This window comes from Panicum virgatum, chromosome 6N (genome assembly GCF_016808335.1).
Source record: "Panicum virgatum strain AP13 chromosome 6N, P.virgatum_v5, whole genome shotgun sequence".
In the NCBI taxonomy this organism is placed as follows: Eukaryota; Viridiplantae; Streptophyta; class Magnoliopsida; order Poales; family Poaceae; genus Panicum; species Panicum virgatum.
In genome coordinates this window covers 8,097,644-8,118,921 of record NC_053150.1, presented here as the reverse complement: position 1 = coordinate 8,118,921, position 21,278 = coordinate 8,097,644, and the positions used below count along the sequence as shown (strand labels likewise).

Here is a 21,278-nt window from a genome sequence, read left to right as displayed (position 1 = left end):
GGATTCATTCCATCTGTACTTAAACCAAACCTTATGTTCCTTGGGTCCCTATCAAAATCTGCGAATTTTCTATCCACGTTTCTCCACTGAGACCCATCTGTAGGGTGTCTCATCAGCTGATCTTGCTTATGCTCTTCTTTGTGCCACCGCATCAACTTAGCATTTGTTTTGTTTCTGAACAAGCGCTTCAAGCGTGGTATTATCGGAAAATGCCACATCACCTTAGCCGGTACTTTTTCTCTTGCGGGCTCACCGTCGACATCACCAGGATCATTTTGTCTGATCTTATACCGCTTTGCGTCACTGATAGGACATGCATCCAGTTCCTCGTATTCACTGCAATAGAGGATACAATTGTTAGGACATGCGTGAATCTCCTGTACGTCCAACCCAAGAGGGCAAATAACTTTTTTTGCTTCGTAAGTTGTTGGGGGCAGTTCGTTCCAATCTGGAAGCATCTTCCTTACAAGTCTTAGTAGCTCCTCGAATCCCTTATTTGAAACACCATTAGCTGCCTTCCACTGCAGCATTTCCAGTGTGGTGCCCAATTTTTTTAACCCTTGATTGCAATCTGGATGCAATATTTTCTTGTGATCATCCAACATCTTCTCAAACTTCTTTGACTCCTTCAAAGTTTCAGCGTCTCTGTATGCATCGACTAAAACCTGACCTAGTTCGTCAGGTGGTTGTTGTTCTTCTGCAACATTTGCTTCTGCCTCATGCATTGGTTCATCTTCAAAGACACGCGCTTCATACAAGTGAGTCCAGTCTGGGATGTTATCATCATCATTATTTTCTTTATTGTCTTCCATCGGAACTCCAGGTTCACCGTGCTTGGTCCAAAGAGTATAGTTATCCATGAAACCCTTTTAAAAAAAGTGGACATGTAGAGTATGTCTTCTTGAGAACTCCTTTTAATTTCTGCAAATGCGGCATGGACAGAACATGAAACCTTTCGACGACTTGTGGGCCTCAGCAGCATCGAGAAAAGTTTTAAGACCGTTAATCCAATCCATTGTGCACTGATGGCCGTACATCCATTGTCGATCCATCTACAAATAATATATTCTCGTTGGATAAGCAATTTCATTCAGTGGAAAAGAACTTCACAATTTTGTAATAACAAATATTTAAATTACATCCAACACAATTTATTTCACAACACATACATAGATTCCACAACACATACACATTTTATTCCACAACACATACATTCCACAACGATCACCCCCACCGGCACCACTCCCTCTGGCTGCTGAAGCCATATTTTACTGGAAAACACTATTATTTTTTACAACATTATAAATTCTTACAATTACAATAAAATCTGAATAAATTAATTAAAATAAATCACATTAATTTGCAAATTGATTGAAAAAACTCATACAATTACAATGTAAATATGTACATTATTATATCCTCATATTCGAATTGCACAAGTACTTACAATGAAGTCTGAAATGTAATGAAATTAGAATTGCTATTGAGGCATTAGTCATCATTGTGTGCCGTGCTATGTCACAGCTCTGTCTAAGCCCTTATTCTTTGTCGGTCCTGACCCCACCCTATCTACATAATGAATTGTCTAGAAAGAGCTGTGACAGAGCAGCCACAATGTGACTAATGCCCCAATAGCAACACTACTTCTTTTACATTTCACACTTGCTGGTAAGTGTCTGTGAACTACAATGCAAAATCACATTAATTCTCAATTAGAAAAACCTGAATAAATTAATTAAAAGAAATCTCTAATTAATTGAAATAAATCTCTATAACTCCTAATTATTTTGACACCCTTCAGTTCCAGGAGAACACTCTTTTCAATATCCAGAAACCATCTAGAAGAAAAAAAACTTTGCTTCGGAAAATGTATATGTCGGTAATCTCGACCCTGCGGTGATGACACTGCCTTTCGGGGGGACACGGTGCGGTACAAGTACGTCACTAATAGGCCAGTCGCAACTCCAATATTTATGGTTGATAGGAACACAACACTTGGCACAGACAGCATGCTCGTTGATACGCTCTCAGTGCAACAACGGCCACGCTGGCTGCGCCAGATGCTGTGTTCGGATCAACCGCAAATGCTGGTGTTGCGATCAGCCCATTGGCGACGTCCTTATAGCGCATCGTGTATCCCCGAAATGTAGTTCCATCACCGTTGAATGGAGATTAACGACGTATACTTGTTTCGAAATAAAGATTTTTTAAGCTTCTAGATGGTTTCAATGTGAGCCTGACTAAATACATCACTAGAGTGTCAAAATAATCCATTCATAATACAAAAAATTCTATTATACTTCTTTCAATAATTCATTATAAAAAAATTTACTTTCCATATGTGGTCATATATACAAGTAAATCACATGAACTCTCTAAAATCATTACAAAAATCTCCACTGTCCACGTACATATACTCATCTCATTCGAAAAATTAAAAAATATACTAAGATCATTTCGAAAAATATACTACCTCTATAAATTATCTACATTCAACCTAGCCAATAAATCTACTACCACACTCAAGTCATCGGTTTTATATATTTCAAATCATTGCATAAATCAAAGAAATTCTCATTGTCACTATTTCTAAAAATCTCAAATTTCTCTAACTATGGATTCCTGGCAGCCATTTAGTACTGGCTGGTGGCTCCAGCCGGTACTAAATGGTCACTAGCCGTTGCAGGTGGCTGTCGGTGGCGCACTTTAGTGCCGGCTGGAGCCACCAGCCGGTACTAATCGGCTCCCATGGGCACTGTTTTTTTAGCCCGGTACTAAATTTGCACATTAGTACCGGCCGAAACCGTGACCGGTACTGACGGCCGCGGACAAATGTGCGTTTTTCCAGTAGTGGGTACTACTGCATGAGGGAGTACACATCACCGGAGAGGTGCGTGCCGAGCGAGATTGCGAATCCGCCCGGTCGGTATATATTGCGAGCAACAATGGATGCTGAGCGGGACACCGAGCTGAGCAAGATGGTGGCTGTTGGAGATATTCTAAGAGGCGGAAGAACCCTCGAAACATGCATGGATCCAAAGAAGATTCAACAAGCGAGCTCCTTGAACTGAAATTTAGCAACTGCGAAACTCTTTTTCTATGATTGTACATATAATTAAATTATACAGTATATCTCAGACATTCACAATGTATACACACTCATCATTATGAACACAAGAATGCAAACCCTACTCATATGAACATCTTGAAAGACTGAGTCAGCAAATCTTTAAGATTGACGGAGGAATTTATTATTGATTTGATACAATGGTAAGGTGCATTATATTTGGGTCTGAAATTGAACACATCCTTATAAAATTATTATTTCTCCCTTTCAAGTTTCAACGGACTTGGTTTACTACATACCCTCCTAGCGTCCGTCACTTGGGTTTTTCACGAAATCATGCTTCGGAGTTGAGTGATCCTTCTTTAAGCGCTTTCACCAAGCCCAACAAGTTCTCATGTGACGACCCGCCGGGGCGCGCTGCCGCCTCCGCCTCCGCCTTCCATCCCGCCGCGCTCTTCCGCATCTCCTCGCTCCCCATCGCCTCCCTGACGCGGCCGGCGACCTGCTCCCTCCTCACCTCTTCGTCCAGCCGGAGTCCGACGCCCCACAGCTCGCAGGCGTACTTGCGGTTGGTGTACTGGTCCGCGAACACTGGCCAGCACACCATGGGCACGCCGGCGGCTATGCTCTCGAGCATGGAGTTCCAGCCGCAGTGCGTCAGGAAGCACCCCACGGCGCGGTGGCGCAGCACCGGCTCCTGCGGGCACCACGTGACCACGCGGCGCCGCTCCGCTGTCTCCGCAAGGAACTCCGGCGGCAGCTCACCGCCGCCGTGGACGAGGTCCTCCCGGACCACCAGCAGGAATGGGTGGCCCGTCGCCGCGAGGCCCCACGCGAACTCAGCGAGCTGGGCGGCGGTGAGCACCGTGAGGCTGCCGAAGTTGGCGTACACGACGGATCCCGGTTCTTGCTCATCCAGCCAGGCCAGGCACTCGGTGTCGTGCTTCCACAGGCTCAGGTCGATCGAGTCGTCGTCGCTGGCTTCTTCGCCGAGGCGGAGCATGGTGCCCAGCTGCCCGACGGTGTAGATGCGCGGGTACTCGGCGCGGAGGGCGGCGAGGACGTCGGCCTCGAGGGCGTCGAAGGTGTTGATGATGAGGGAGCCAGCCTTGGTGCAGTTGTTGGCCTCGGTGATGTTGAACCACAGGCCGAAGTCGTCGGGGTCGGTGGTGCGGACGAAGCTCGAGACGTCGCCGAGGCTGATCGGCGGCATGCCGGGGATCCAGTCGATGATCGTCTTCTCCAGGTAGCCGTTTGTCAAGCAGCTCTCGTCTGCAAATGGAAGACCGAGTGCATGCATGTGTGAATGTAATGAATTCCTAGTTGGAAGAACCGGACTGAATTACTAATTTCGGTAAGGGCGTTGTCTCTAGCTAAAAGAGTGAAATTCCGAATATTTTTGTTGGCTTTTTCACATGCGCATGTGACGACATGATCTATCTGAACCGTTCCATTTTTCGAATCAACGGTGAGTAAATATAGATTTTGGCTGAATCTTATAAATCAGCAAATATTGCTCATAATTTTTTGAAACCAATGTTTTCAAATCGTATTATCGAAACGTAGCCATAAGAGCACTGATAAGATGACTAATCGTTAATCAGACTGATTAGTATAGGTTAGTCGAGTCGAGTCGGTAGTCTAGTCGTCCTTCCTAAATCCCCAAGTACTTAGGATGCGCATATATTAAATAAATAGATAATTATAAATTCAATAGAGAATAAGTAGGCAAACAATAAAGATTAAGATTCAACCATGATTGGTTGGTCCAAAGACATAAATATCTCACTGGACAAGTATCCCTAAGCAAATTGTCAAATGCTAGCTATTAGTTACAAAAGATTAGTAATGGATTACAAACCTAAAGGAGTGTATTATGAATCAGATATTAGTCGTTTAATGTCTAATCGAAAGACTAATTGTGATTAGTTGATTACTATTGAGACAGCTTGCAATCTAGTCGAGCTAATTGACTCGTGGGTATAATCTAACAGGGAACCGATATCATGATTAGCCAGACGATCTGATAACATTGGTTGAAACTTGAACAAGTTCTAGGATTGCGTAAGTACCTTTCAGTGGCAGGTAGCCTCTCTCCTTGAGCTCCCGTAGCCTCATTTCCGCCATCAGCGGTGCCGCCCCGAGGGCCGCGAGCACCATGGACGGGACGCCGAGCTCGCGCGCCACGTCCAGCGCAAAGCTCATCAGCGTCGTCGGCAGGACGCACGTCACGGGCGGCACGCCGGGCGCGCTCCTGTCGCGGAGCCGCGCGACGAGCTCCCTCAGCGGGGCCGCGCCGTGGTTGACGGTGGCCTTGGACAGGCTGATGTCGTAGTCCTGCGCGTCCCGATCGGCGTCGAGCATCCCGTCCGGGATGGCCTCGATCCGGAACCCCTCGCGGCCGCCCGCGGCGCCCTCGACGGCGGCCCAAGCGCGGCGGAGGTTGTGCTCGGTGACGACAAAGGTGATGAAGACGCCGTGGCGGTGCAGCAGCTTGGATAGCTGCAGCGCCGGGTTGATGTGTCCGGAGCCCGGGTACGGCACCACCACGGCGTGCGGCCTCGCCATGCTCTTTGGTCTTTGCTCTGCACGTAGCTAGACTTGGGGTCAACAGCTTCGTCTGGGCTAATCTCTCCATGGATTCGATCGAGTTGATAAATAGTATATAGCACGTCGTAGAGGAGATTGGCCTTGTCCCGATCATCGAGAGATGCCCTTTGGCACTAGATTGAGGATTACGCTAATTTCATGTGTGTATCTCAAGGTGAGGCTAAACAATAGGTCTTGACAGCCATATGGTTCGTTTATCAACAGCAGGTCATGAATAGTTTTGGACCACGCTAAACTTCATCGCGTCGAGATAGCACAATTCTTACACATGGGAATAGATTACTACAATCTTACCTTCTAACCAGATCTGTGCCCGTGCATTTGCTACGGATCGGAGTAACTTACAGAAAAAAAAATGAAGCCCTCAAGGTCTAAGTCTGTCGATTAAAAAGATGGAACCCTTCTAAGCTAGAAAGCCGATGGCAACCTAATGAAATGAAAACAAAGCCCTCTCGAGCGAAAGGCCGAATGCTATTGATTAAAAAGGATGAACCTTTCAGAGCTAGAAAGTCGGAGGCATCCTAATGAATGCCGAAGGCTATCGTACAGACAGGATGGAACCCTTCTTAGCCCAAGAGCCGAAGGCATCCTAAGGAATCAAAGACAAGGTCCTCTCGAGCGAACGGCCGAAGGATATCGTATAAGTTTTGACAGAAGTAAGCACGAAGCTAACAAAAGGTCAACGGAAGAAAAAGATTCTGGGATTTCTACGTAAAGTCTAGTTCATTGCATAGACATCCCAACCAAGCCAGGGTGGGGGTCGCAATACTGAGTTTACAGTTAACCGTGACTTTTCTTTCCCAGCGGTCGATTTTTGGACCATGCTCTCACGTGGCAGGCCCACCACCCACTGCTTTTTTCTCTGATCCCGCAGCACCCCCTCTCCACGCTCCTTTTCTCTTCCTACCGCACCCCCCACGCCTCTTTCTCCTTCTTCCGCCCCCCTCAGATCCATCCCGCGTGCCCTTCCTCCATCTCCTTCCTCTTACACGCCCGCGCGGCAGCGGCGGTGGAGGCGGCGGCGGCTGCGAGGTCGCAGCGCTGCGCGGTGGCTGCGGCTGCCGTGAGGTCCGCACGCAGCGCAACGGCGGGGAGGCGCGGCGGGGCGGAGCGGCGGCGGGGCGGCGGCGGGCCGGCGGCGGCGGGGAGGCGCGGCGGATCCGGCGCCGGGAGGTGGCGGGGCGGGCCGGCAGCGGCGGGGAGGCGCGGCGCGGCAGATCTGGCGCAGGGGAGGGGGCGGGGCGGGCCGGCGGTGGCCAGGAGGCGCCCAGATCCGCCGCCGCCTCGCGCCTCCATTTTTTTTTGCAAAAATTTTTCAACAATTTTTTTTAATTCTTTTTTGATTTTTTTTGGATGAATATTTTTTTTAATGACCCAAAAAAAAAATCTTGAAATTTTTTGTGCTCTCCAATTTTTTTTTCTTGAAATTTTTTTCTGGTCTCCAATTTTTTTTCTTGAATTTTTTTTCTGCTCTAATATTTTGCTTGAAATGTTTTTTTTGTCTCCAAAACTTTTCTTGTATTTTTTTAAAAAAATTTAATCAGAAAACGATAAAAAAATTTCTATAAATGAAAAAAAGTAAGGTCGGAAAATCGGTGGGGTGGGGCTTCGACGCACCCTACAAGCTCAATCAACCTATCGGGTCACCGAAGGCCCCCCAAGTGAAACATACGGCATAGTGCTTTGTCGTCCCAACTCCCTGATTAAGAGAGGGGGGGGGGGGGTTGGCACTTTGATTTTTTCTTCAGTACTCAATCATGGACATGGGCCAACAAATGGCGTTTCAGCAAAATACAAATAAATCATTCAACATATCTTCGTCTATCAATTTCTTCATAACAATCATTACAATATCTTCGAAAGAAAGCCCTATAGCCGAAGTTAGCGCATGGTCAGCTTGCAGCTTCACTCAATCAGTCACTTCCTAACATGGTACATAAATTCCAAAGAACCACAATTGTCCTTAACAGGTTCCGTTTCTGTTACCGGAGGCCCTTAGGTAGATTGTATGGTACCCTACAACAATTTTGGACCCGTCAGATTTCTCGACCAAGGGCCGGGGTCATGTTAGAAGTTAAAAAAATCGCAGCGGTGCTGCGTTGCTCATATAAACTAAGCTTAGTTACCCAAAATTCATAAAAAATTACCGAAGGATGGGTCGAGTCAAATCTCTCCCAATTATATATAGCCAGTAATAAAAAAGTTATCGTGATTCGTACCTTTTGTGATCGCGCATGTTCCATCATAGGGTCCATCGTGATTCTCTTCGACGAGGAGGCACATCTCTTCAACCCTTTTGGCTTGGGATTCGACCGTTTTGACACGCGCCCTGGGCTTTGATAAGCTGGTCTTTTAGGGGCTTCGCCATTCCCAGAGTAGACACAACCTCGGTCCGGGTGATAACATGGCTTCGTTCTGCCCCAAAAGCATTCTAGAGCTCTGACCTCTCGTTCTCCAGCTCCACGATTTTCTCCTCGAGCTTGGTCAAATGAGTACAGGAGGGGCCTTCGAGGTACAACTTGCATGCGGCACAGCGCGAAGCCGCAAAGGACTTCAATGCCAAGTCTTGCACGCATCGAAGCATGTTTGGTGCCCCTATCTTCGTCAACTCCTCCATCAAAGGAAAGCAAAGCTTCCATATTGTGGTGCAGGCTCTCTAGGCTTGTGGCAATGTGTGTGTGGAGGGGTGTAGGTCATCCAGATTTTTAGCTAGGGCATATTAGATTTATGTGCTTGGCCCATATAAATAATTCTAATAAAACTCAAAGGCCATTAGCGCTAAGAGGAGGTACACCATCTATTAGTCCCGTATTGCTCATGGACGAGGGTGTAGGAGGTTTTTCTCCCTTTAAATATGGACCACACCCCTCATAAAAAAATCACTATAGATCGCTATACGTGGAGTCCCCAAGATTTGGGAATTCATAAGAAAATCTAATCTGAGTTAGGGTTTTGCCTCCTCTCGTTGCTGCGCCGCCACCGTAGTATTCTCTATCCCGAGCGCCAGCGTGCACCGGCGAACGGGAGAGCAGGTCTCCGGAACCGCTCGCTCTTGTGATCCTGCACCAGGAGATGGCGAATAAGGTTTTTGGGAAGCGCTAAGCGCGACTGCTCATCTTCTTCGCCACGGCTCATCCTCCGTCCAAGTCAGGAGCTGCGGCGTACCGTCGTCTGCAATGCCGGTTGCTGCGCTCCGTTCGAAGGACCGTCTTCATCTCGTCTGCGCCTTTCGTCTTCCCGGCGGCTCCCGCACAGTACATATTTTGTGATCAGATCTGTTTCATAATCATGTTTATGATATATGTACTGTCTAGTATGTTAGAGTCATGCATGCTAGGTTTAATTCTCGTCATGATAAATCTAGTTCGGAATTTAAACATACAGTTGTCTTTTTTTTCCAACAATCCAAAAACCTTATTATAGGCAATCTGTTGATTTAACAATTGCTGATTTCGCTGAGTCACTGAGGCCAGAAAAGTTTACTGGCGTGAACTTTAAGATCTGGAAGTCCAAGGTTCGCCTCTGGTTTACTGCTATGCACATCTGGGACATGAGACTTGGCAAGCCTGAGGGCGTACTTACTGCTGAAGAGCAGAAGAAGTACGATGAGGCCAATAATCTCTTTGTCGGATGTATCATTAGCAATCTATCAGACGGATTAGTCCGTGTGTACATTGATGAGACAGAGGCGAAGACGCTGTGGGATGCTCTGGTTGCAAAGTATGATGCAACAGATGCGGGCAATGAGCTGTACCTCATGGAGAGTTTCCATGACTACAGGATGGTGAATAACCGTTCTGTGGTGGAACAGGCGCATGAGGTGCAGTGCATTGTCAAGGATTTTGATCTCCTTATGTGATCTATTCCCGACAAGTTTGTGGCTGGATGCATTATTACAAAGTTGCCTTCCCAGTGGAGGAACTTCGCCACAACTATGAAACACAAGAGACAGGAGATATCAGTTGAAAATCTGATAGCGACTCTTGATGTTGAGGAGAAGGCTCGGAAGAAAGACGTGCCCGAGAAAGGAGATCAAGGCCAACCTAGTCTAAAAGTTCCCACATGGCAAGAACAAAGGGAACAACAAGCCTAACAAGACCACTACCTTCAAGAAGAAAAAGAACAAGGCTTTGGAAAAATGCTATGCATGTGGTAAGCTTGGACACTTCTCCAAGGAGTGCCCAGATCGGGCTGACCGCAGGGCCAAGAAAGCAAAGGAGTCCAAGGATGTCAACATGGTGACCATAAGCAATACTGGAGATGGGTACGGTAATTTACCTACAGTTCTTTCAGTTTTTCAATCCACGAGTTGGTGGCTTGATACAGGTGCTAATATCCATGTGTGTGCTGATATCTCTATATTTTCTTCTTACCAGACCGTCCAAGACTTCTCCGTGCTGATGGGGAATGGTTCACATGCTTCTGTTCATGGTGTTGGCACGGTAGATCTGAAGTTTACTTCGGGGAAGATCGTGCAGCTGAGGAATGTGCAGCATGTGCCCACTATCAACAAGAATCTGGCCAGCAGGTCAGTCCTATGCAATTACGGGTTTAAGGTAGTGTTAGAGTCCAATAAATTTGTCATGTCGAAACATGGACAATTCGTTGTTAAAGGCTACGATTGTGGAGGCTTGTTCCGCTTTTCTCTTGCTGAATTTTGTAATAAGTCGGTGAATCATATTTGTGGCAACGTTAGCGATGATGCGAGTGTTTGGCATTCACGTTTTATGTCATGTTAATTTTGGTTTGATGTCTTGGCTTTCCAGCATGTGTTTAATTCCGAAATTCACCATTGCTAAAGGTTCTAAGTGCCATAGTTGTGTGCAATCAAAGCAACCTCGGAAGCCTCACAAGGCTGTTGAGAAGAGACACTTGGCACCTCTACAACTCATACATTCTGATATATGTGAGATGAATGGTGTGTTGACAAAAGGTGGGAAAAGATACTTCATGACGTTAATTGACGATGCGACTAGATTTTGCTATGTTTATTTGTTGCGAACTAAGGACGAAGCGTTAGACTACTTTAAAATCTATAAAGCGGAAGTTGTGAATCAACTAGAGAGAAAGATCAAGCGTCTAAGGTCAGATCGTGGTGGCGAGTATTTTCCCAAAATATTTGATGAATTCTGTGAGGAGCATGGAATTATTCATGAGAGGACGCCTCCCTATTCTCCCGAATCAAACAGGATTGCCGAGAGGAAAAACCGCACGATGACTGACTTGGTTAACTCCATGTTAGACACAGCTGGTCTTTCTAAGGTATGGTGGAGGGAGGCTATATTGACTTCGTGTCATGTCTTAAATAAAGTTCCAAACAAGATCATGATCAAACTCCATATGAGATGTGGAATGGGAGAAAACCATCACTTTCTTATCTGCGCACGTGGGGATGCTTAGCGGAAGTTAATGTGCCTATTCCAAAGAAGCGCAAGTTGGGACCTAAGACAGTGGATTGTGTCTTTCTAGGATACGCTCAGAGGAGCATTGCTTATAGATTCTTAGTGGTTAAATCTGAGATACCAGATGTGCATGTTGATACTATTATGGAATCTCGTGATGCAACATTTTTTGAGAATATTTTTCCTATGAAAGATATGCATAGCAATTCTAGATTTTCGATAGAGATAACTCCTCAACTTGTAGCACCTATCGAGTCTTCTGAACAATCCGATGAACATGAGCATGTCCTAGAGAAGGATGACAGTGAAGCTCCTAGAAGGAGCAAGAGACAAAGGATTGGTGACGTTTTCACTATGTACCTTGTGGACAATACTCCCACGTCCATTGCAGAGGCATATGCATCTTCAGATGCAGATGATTGGAAAGAAGCAGTCCAAAGTGAGATGGACTCAATTCTTTCTAATGGGACTTGGGAGCTCACTGAATGACCCTATGGTTGCAAGCCAGTAGGATGTAAGTGGATATTCAAGAAGAAGCTTAAGCCTGACGGTACTATTGACAAGTACAAGACTCGACTTGTTGTTAAAGGGTACACACAAAAGGAAGGCGAAGACTTTTTTGATACTTATTCACCTGTCGCTAGATTGACCACTATTCGAGCATTAATTTCCTTGGCTGCCTCATATGGTCTTATCATTCATCAGATGGATGTTAAGATAGCTTTCCTAAATGGAGAGTTGAATGAGGAGATCTACATGGATCAACCTGATGGATTTGTAATGAAAGGTCAAGAAAACAATGTGGGTAAGCTTTTGAAGTCTTTGTATGGGTTGAAACAAGCACCTAAGCAATGGCATGAGAAGTTCGACAGAACTTTAACTTCTGCGGGCTTTGTCATTAATGAGGCTGATAGATGTGTGTACTATCGCTATGGTGGGGGTGGAGGAGTGATATTATGCTTGTATGTGGACGACATACTAATCTTTGGCACAAACATTGATGTGATCAATGAGGTCAAGTCCTTTCTTTCAAAGAGTTTTGATATGAAGGATCTAGGAGAAACTGATGTTATCCTTAACATCAAGCTGATTAAGGTTGAGAATGGGATTACTCTTTCACAATCCCATTATGTGGAAAAGGTCTTGAGCCGTTTTGACTATATCGACAGCAAGCCTTCTCCAACACCTTATGACCCTAGTGTGATGTTGAGAAAGAACAGGAAAATTGCCAATGATCAACTGAGATATTCGTAGATTATTGGTTCACTCATGTACTTAGCTAGCGCAACATGACCCGACATATCTTTTAGTGTGAGCAAATTGAGTAGGTTCATGTCAAACCCGGGTACTGATCATTGGCATGCACTTGAAAGGGTAATGCGCTATCTAGCAGGTACTATGAGTTATGGGATTCACTATTCTGGGCACCCTGCTGTGCTTGAGGGATATAGTGATTCAAACTGGATATCTGACGCTGATGAGCTATATGCCATGAGTGGGTATGTGTTTACCCTTGGAGGTGGTGCGATATCATGGAGGTCTTGCAAATAGACCATTTTGATGCGGTTAACCATGGAAGCAGAACTTACTGCTTTGGACACAGCCACTGTTGAGGCAGAGTGGCTGCGTGAGCTCTTAATGGACTTGCCTGTGGTTGAGAAACCAGTGCCGGCCATCTTTATGAACTGTGACAATCAAACGGTGATAGTCAAAGTGAACAGTGTTAAGGATAATGCAAAGTCATCAAGACATGTTAAAAGATGACTGAAGTCTGTCAGGAAGTTGAGAAACTCTGGAGTGATAAGTGTGACTTATATTCAAACAGACAAAAACCTGGCAGATCCCTTTACAAAAGGATTATCACGGAATGTGATAGATAGTGCATCAAGGGAGATGGGTATGAGACCCGTATAAGTTGCCACAGTGGTAACCCAATCTATATGATTGGAGATCCCGTGAATTAGGACTTGGGGTGAACAAGCTGATGGTGAACTGAGGAGAGTAATGGTTAAACCCTCTCTAAGAAAAGATGCAATACTCTCAGTTGCTGTAAGGCAGGTTGGCTATTTGCCTTAATGTGTTTCTGTTGGCTCTAATGAGCAAAGGTGCTGTCCTACAGAGTATTCTTGAAAGAACACACATATATGAGTCTGACTGTCTAATGTCGCAGTCTGTGAGATTTGGGTGATCTCCAGTAAACTCATGAAGAGACCAGGGAGTACGACGTATATGCCCCACCCGCGGAGAAGGCTACGGGCAGCCATGTACTGGTTATGATTTTGAGTGAAACTTGTTCACACCAAACTTGCAATTCAAGGCGTAGTCTATTGTACAAGTTGTGGATAAGTGTAGTTTGGAGCTCTAGGTGAGAGTTCAACTTAACAGTCCTCACTAAAACACTGGTATATCAAATAGTAGTGAGAAACATACAAAATCTATAAATGGGTATTTGAGATCTGGTGGGGGATTGTTAGATTTATGGGCTTGGCCCATATAAATAATCCTAATAAATCTCAAAGGCTCATTAGCGCTAAGAGGAGGTACACCATCTATTAGTCCCGTATTGCTAATGGACAAGGGTGTAGTGGGTTTTTCTCCCTTTAAATACGGAACACCTCCCTTATGAAAAAGTGCACCATAGATCGCTATACGTGGAGTCCCCAAGGTTTGGGAATTCATAAGAAGATCTAATATGAGTTAGGGTTTTGCCTTCTCTCGTTGCTGCGCCGCCACCGTAGTCTTCTCCATCCCGAGCGCCGGCGTGCACCGGCGAACGGGAGAGCAGGTCTCCGGAACCGCTCGCTCTTGTGATCCTGCACCGGGAGAGGGCGAATAAGGTTTTGGGAAGCGCTAAGCGCGACTGCTCATCTTCTTCGCCACGGCTCGTCCTCCGTCCAAGTCAGGAGCTGCGTCGTACCGTCGTCTGCAACGCCGGTTGCTGCACTCCGTTCGAAGGACCGTCTTCGTCTTGTCTGCGCCTTTCGTCTTCCCGGTGGCTCCCGCACAGTATGTATTTTGTGATCAGATCTATTTCATAATCATGTTTTCTGAGATCATGTTTATGATATACGTACTGTCTAGTATGTTAGAGTCATGCATGCTAGGTTTAATTCTCGTCATGATAAATCTAGTTCGGAATTTAAACTTATAGTTGTCTTTTTTTTTTCCAACAGGGCAGAATATGCTCGCTGTGCTAGCCGTTGCCCTCGTCTAGACGTTGCTGAGCTCCAAAGTCCAAACACTGCTCCGACCACCTAAATCGTCATGGTGGAAGCATGAGTGTCATGAGGTCTGCTTCGCTGCTAGCTCGGGCAGCTGCCCCCATATTGCTGTATGGCAAGCTACAAGGCTCCTAATGGGCGAGGTCCGGGTCGATTCGGTGGTTCATCGAATCGAACCATTGAAATGGCACTAACGGGCACCTTATCGAACTGACAAACCAGCAAAGGAGCAGTGGATTAGAACCTCGTCAACCATAGGTTCGAGTGGATCGATCTGACCCCTTCAATTCGCTTGCGGAGATAGCACTCTCATCAGACTTACCTCTATCTGACACCACGCGCAAGCCGAACGAGCCGCTGCTTGGCTGCCGGCGTTGTCCTTCGATGACGAGTGGAGCAGCAGAAGCTTCATGCAACCATCTTATTTGAAGGAGCAGCAGGAGGACTATGCAGGCACAGGGGTGACAACACTTCCACAGCAGCTCGTGGCTCATGCTGATTGAACATTCTTGCTGATTAGTGGTTCGACCCACCAGAACCAATGGGCACCAAACCAGACAGTTAATGAAGAAATGGATCAACCGATGCCCCGTTACTGCAAGTTTGGGTCGATGGGTCAGTTGCGATTCACTCCATGGAGCAACCACGCCCCTCTATATACAAGGATTTATTGATGTGAGGGTACAGTACATCTTACTATTACTAATTGGAGGTTTTTTTGGAGTCTTCACGTGAAGTCACCTAGGATCCTAAGTTGACACTCTGAAAAAATAGAAAAATCCAATAAATTCTCACAAAAATTAGAAACATCTGGCCATCAATCCAACAACTCTAATTATAACAACCATCAGATCTGTTATCTTTTCTAATAAATTACCCACCTATGCCATTAATAGACTAAAATAACCCTCTAAACATATGTCTAAATTACCCACCTCTGCCATTATAAAAAAATCTAAAGTAACCCCCTAATCTTTGTGTAAATTACCCACCTATGCTATTATAAATATAATACAAATACCCCCTAATTTTGCATATAAATTATCCAGTTACATCATTATTAATACAAGTTAAATTACACATAAATCTGAATCTAAATTATATAATTATAAAAATATATTAAAGTACACCAATATAAAATTCTAAAATTACTATTTCTAACATTATTAAAATATTATTTATATTAAAATACTACCCACGATGTATGTTTCCATATATTCATCTATGATGGAAGGGATAAGAATATTAATTCACAAATAAATAGTTCAACTAAACATATATAGAATAAATATGGAGGTGCACAAAATGAAATCTATTGTAACTAAATAATGAAAGTATATATTTTAGATTATGTGTTAGAATATTTAATAGATGAAAAAAGACGTCCAAATAGATAATTATAATTGTTGACCTTATTCTTATATTAATTCTAATTAGCCCGTGCAGGAGAATGGGTTGATAGACTAGTACATATATAATTGGATGGCCCAAGAGCGTGAAGCAAAGGGCCAACCAAGGATTACAAAGCATGCATTGAAATAATTCTGTCTTTTTTAGCATGATACATTGAAATAGTTATCTAATGGGGCAGATTCGAACACACTGTAGCTCTCAACCAGAGGTCCTTTTTTCTCCTTGCCGTAATTCCCATATCTTCAGTCATATCTAGTTCACTGGGACGAATGCTGTCAGGTAGGCTCCAATCAAAATGGAATAGAAGGTTTGCAAGAGCAAGCTCGACATTAGCAAGCCCAAATAACATCCCAGGGCAAATACGTCGTCCGGCTCCAAACGGCGTGAACTCAAAGTCATTCCCTTTGAAGTCTCTTGTGTCACTCTCGAACCTCTCTGGCTTGAACCTTTCTGGTTCCTCCCAGCAATGTGGATCCGTCGAGATTGCCCATGCATTCACGAGCACCATAGCACCCTTGGGCACATCGTAGCCCAGGACCTTGCAAGTTTCTCGGCACTCTCTTGGGATCAGCAGCGGGCCGGGAATGTGCAGGCGCAGGGTCTCTTTGATGATCCAATGCAGGTACTTCAATTCTCTCAATCCCTCCTCCACAACCTTTCCGCAGCTCATGAAGGCTCCCCTTACCTCAGCTTGCGCCCTGGACATCATGTCAGGGTTCCTCATCAACTCCGCCATGGCCCATTGCAACGTTGTTGCAGCAGTTTCAGTCCCAGCTGAGAAAAGATCCTACATTTACATGTACGTCAAATCATCAAAATTCTGAACTTTCATTAATTTTTACCTTTTTATCTTCAAACTATTAAACAAAGGTATTTGCAGCTAGCTGGAAGGACGATGACACTTACAAAAACAACACCTTTTATTATGCTCATAGTAAGGAACTGAGATGAGCCTTGGCTTCGAATCCTCAGGAGGACATCTATCAAGTCTTCCTGCGAGTTGCTGTCTTGCGACTTTCTTTCCATATGCTCGGTTATCACAGCATCAAGAAACTTGAACAATCCCTCTCGGTACACCTCCGCCTTACGCGCCTCCCTCCAGTTCAGAGCTCGAGCGATCCATGAAGACGGGAACAAATCAGGTAGGCTGAAGCCACTGGCCAACCGAACGGCTTCGTCGACGTAGCTGAGGAAGGCGCCGCGGTCGTCGAGTCGCCTCCCCATGATGGCGTGAACCGCGGTGTCGGCGACATACGCTGCAATCATCTCGCTGAGGTTCATAAGCTAATTGTTACCTGACGCCGACGAGACGGCTCCGACGAGCCGCGCCACCTCCTCCTCGCGGACGGGCCGGAACGACCGGACGCGGGCGGCGCTGAGCAGCTCCACGGCGCAGATCTTGCGGATCTGGCGCCAGTGCTCGCCGTACGGTGTGAACGCGATGGCGTGGCCTTCCTTGGTGAGGGTGTTGATGGCCGCGAGCTGGGGCCGCGTGGCGAACAGCACGTCGTGCGTCCTCATGACCTCCCTGGCGGCCTCAGCGGAGGAAACGACGACGACCGGCACCTCGCCGAACCGGAGGAGCATGATGGGGCCGTAGCGCTGCGAGAGGCGGCGCAGCGAGCGGTGTGGGAGCGCGCCGGCCAGGTGGTGGAGGCTGCCGATGATAGGGAGCTGCCATGGGCTCGGGGGGAGCCGGAGGCCGCGATGGCCGCTGGAGCGGGCGGATGCAGTGTAGAAACATTTGGTTAGGGAGTAGAGGAGAGCAAGCAATAGCAGGCAGCTGAAGTAGTCCTGCAGGGACAGGCTATCCATGTCCATGATCGATATTTTGTGGCCTTGAAGACCAAGTGCGCATATGCCTTGGTGTATATATAGATAGATGGCCAAATATGGAGCCCGGCTCCACTCGACACTAACACTATTCGACACTACACTATTCGGTACTAAATCCTAGTCGTGCCGTGTCGTGCCGGCACTGCGTGCTGGCCACTCGGCCCAAGCACTACACTATAAGCACTTAACCGTGCTGTGTCGTACCGACGGCACTGTTAGCATGTCGTGCTAGTGCAGGCCTAGGCACTGCCACCACAAAAGTGAGCGAGAGTTAGGCTGGATTTGGAAGGAGCGAAAGGCATCGTCCGCGGCATATATACGCCAGTCGCTGTGACGGGCCTCAAGTGGGCTTCCGATCAAGTTTGTATGGTTAATGGTTAGTAGGTCAGGCCTAACGGCTAGTATCAGATAGATACCATGCCAGACTCGTGCCGACCCATTATCCGTGTCGTGCTCGTGCCAGCACTGCGTGCTGGGGTTACGGTCCACGCACTACACTACGCTCGTGTCGTGCTGGCACTGACACTAAATTCACCGTGTCGTTTCGTGTTCATGTCGTATTTTTAGTGTCATTTTCCGTGCCACCCATCTGACTAGGTCCATTTGACCATCCATAGGTGTATATTTATAGAGATCGATTTTACTTTTGCTCAAATTAAGGACGTGTTTAGTTCCAACGCAAAAAATTTTTGCAATGAAATCTTGCTAATTTGAAGTACTAAATGAAGTCTATTTATAAATTTTTTTCACAGATGAGTTGTAAATCGCGAGACGAATCTAATGATGCTAATTAATCCATAATTACCGGATGATTACTGTAGCATCACTGTTGCAAATCATGGATTAAGTAGGCTCATTAGATTTGTCTCGCGATTTACAGCCCATCCATGCAAAAAGTTTTGTAAATAAAATTTATTTAGTACTCCATGCATGTGTCAAAACATTCGATGTGATGTTTTTTTTTGTGTTTACGGGGTTTACGGGTAAAGATCTAAATAGGGCCTGAGCTGGAAGACTGCCGAGATCTATTCGAGTGAAAGTGTGAAACACGAGCTTCTTATTAAATAGGCCTGAGCCGGAAGACTGCCGAGATCTAGGTCCTGTTTGGATGGAGGGGTAAAAGGGGTAAAAAGAGGTACTTTTTACCTTCAACATCCAAACATGAGGGTAAAAGGAGTTGAGGTAAATATTTTACCCCCAAATATTTTTTACCCCTCTTTAGGTGTCAAATAGGGGTAAAACTTGCCTAGATCCCACCAAAAGTAGGACAATTATTATATGGCTCTCTTTCATGGCTATCTTACCAAACCTAACTACCTACCTACTAAACATTGAATGTTATCCCCAACTACATTTACCTCTAATCCAAACACTTTTATAGGGTAAAATTATTAGAGGCAAATGATAGAAGTAAAACATTTACCTTGAGGTAAATTTACCCCGAATCATCCAAACAGGGCCCTATTCGAGTGAAAGCGTGAAACACGAGCGGGCCCTATTCAAGTGAAAACGTGAAACACGAGCTTCTTATTAAATACATTTCCAGCTCTCAGTTCGATGGTTATAATTTTTAGACAGAAGGACGTGATAGTCGACCCTACTTCTCGCGGGTACAAGGACCTGTGTGGGTGGTGAGATGGCTGGGCGAGTATGGCGCTGACTTCGGCTCAGGCGCGCCGGGGCCCGTTGCGCCTGCACGCATGTTCATCCCTGGCCAGGCATTCATGACCCCGGCCCGGGCGCCAACAGCGACGACGGCGGCATCACCGTGCTCCTAACCATGGAGCCCGAGCACATACAGCTATTGTTTTCGAGAAGATCTTCTATACTATATATCACCGTTGAGATGCACGCACTTGGGTTAAATAATCGATCAGTTGGTACAAATCGAATCTTACGTACTCCCTCCGTATCGGTATCAGATGTCGTTCTAGGTGATGGGTGCCGTTGCACAATAGATGTCGTTCCTCCCAGGGCCAGCCAAAACTGACGTCTTTGCCCCTGCGCGTCTCTTCAATCGCCGCACGCGCTGCTTGGCACATTAACGCCGCACGCGCCGCTTCGCATTAACGCCGCTGTGTTAATCGTGTGCTGCGCCGCTCGCCTCCTCTCGTCTCCCATCGCCCACGTCGTATATAATATGCACATCATCCTAGAAATTTGATCATACATACGTATCTGACCAAGTCATATGGGCTTGTCTCTCTTTTTTATTTACTTGTCGTATTAAGTTACACGTAGTAATCTAGGTTTGTTATGAGTTAAACTTGGTCAATTTTGATCAAATCTATAGAAAAATATAAAAATTATTTCTATAATACCCAACATATGCACTGTCAACACAAATTTCATGGTGCATTTGATGAAACAAATTTGGTATTGTTTTTTTCCTATAAATTTGACCAAGGTCAAATTTGATTTAGAACCAATCTAACACGACATGTAAATAAAATGAAGTAAACAAAAATCTAATTGTGCATAAGCTATTACAAAGCTCGAGAGATAAGATTGCACAAAATTCGCAGCAGTAATATGTGTGTTTCTAGCTCGAGAGATAAAATCTATTTTTTTTACTGTTTTGTGTCACTGGCTGGTCCTCACCTAGGAACTCTGGGTTTTATGGGTCTGTTTTGGCTGTCTTCTAACTTGAAAGTCAAGGCTAGAAAACGGTTTAGTCTTTGCTCCTCCATCTATTTCTGAACATGTATAACTTTGTAATTCCGTTTGTTGTAATGGAATTGGGACGAGCCTCGTTTCGAAAAAAAATATGTGTTTCATCACTTCGACAAACCAGCTAACGATGACTCTAGCTCTAAAGCTCAATTATTGTTGTCATGACCAACTATGCGATTCCCGTAGTGAACACTGCAGTCTTCTTTATTTTGTAGATCGAGGAGCTCGTAGTAGTTGGCCCGTCGCTTATGCCGACTCCCGAAGTCCTGACAGTAAATTTTTATGATGCTTAGGCACTGTTTAGGTTTTAAAATTTTTCCTACAGTATCCGTCACATTAAATCTTTGGACATATACATAGAACATTAAATACAATTTAAAAAATAATGAATTACACAGTTCAACCGTAAATGACGAGACGAATTTTTTAAACCTAATTAGTTTATAATTAGATATTAATTGTCAAATAACAACAAAAGTACTACAATAGTTAAATTCAAAAAATTTGGCGAACTAAACATCTTTAGTTGGTTGAATGGTACTTTATATTAACAAAATTTAACGCGCAGGAGAGAGAATGTATGAGAGAGAGTGGAGCGGGTTGCTTGTGGGCCTCCTCCAACTGGCGTTGAAATCGCCGATTGATGTTGGATTCCAGCTTACGTGGAGGCTATTCCGACGCTAGTTTGTGACGCGCATGTGCTTGTGGGCCCACTTTCGACTTCTCTGCTCGTTCGCAGCATCTCAAGGGGCAAGTGGGGCGGATTGCGGACAGCCGCGTGGCCACCACGATTGCCACAAATAAATTAAGTGGGTTTGTGACTGCCTCCAAATTAATTAAACAGGTTGCTAACAACTCGTGGACGTCGCGGCAGATATACATAACCCGCAAGTATGCTTAAAACCAGTCTCAATGTATAGTTTTATACACTACTGAAAAATAGGCTATGGAAACCGATTATAAATGGTCTTAGACACCGATTTTCCATCTGGTTCCCGCAAACCGAGACCAATGGCCTCTCTCTAAGGCACCGGATTTTTCACCCGGTGCTTTAGG

The 21,278-nt window shown here is 45.4% G+C and overlaps 1 protein-coding gene and 1 pseudogene across 2 annotated transcripts; both read right to left on the bottom strand.

The window, feature by feature from the left end:
- Positions 1-3,218: 3,218 nt before the first annotated feature.
- Positions 3,219-6,202, bottom strand: LOC120679271 (7-deoxyloganetin glucosyltransferase-like). The gene is made up of 2 exons (XM_039960816.1): positions 5,140-6,202; positions 3,219-4,339 (listed from the first exon to the last, which is right to left on the bottom strand). Exons 1-2 carry the CDS (start codon positions 5,633-5,635, stop codon positions 3,402-3,404), a joined length of 1,434 nt encoding a protein of 477 aa, XP_039816750.1. The 5' UTR covers positions 5,636-6,202; the 3' UTR covers positions 3,219-3,401.
- Positions 6,203-15,690: 9,488 nt separating this feature from the next.
- On the bottom strand, positions 15,691-17,541 carry LOC120679700 (annotated as a pseudogene). The gene is made up of 2 exons (XR_005677289.1): positions 16,620-17,541; positions 15,691-16,500 (listed from the first exon to the last, which is right to left on the bottom strand). The product of XR_005677289.1 is annotated as a desmethyl-deoxy-podophyllotoxin synthase-like (transcript).
- Between the last annotated feature and the right edge of the window lie 3,737 nt (positions 17,542-21,278).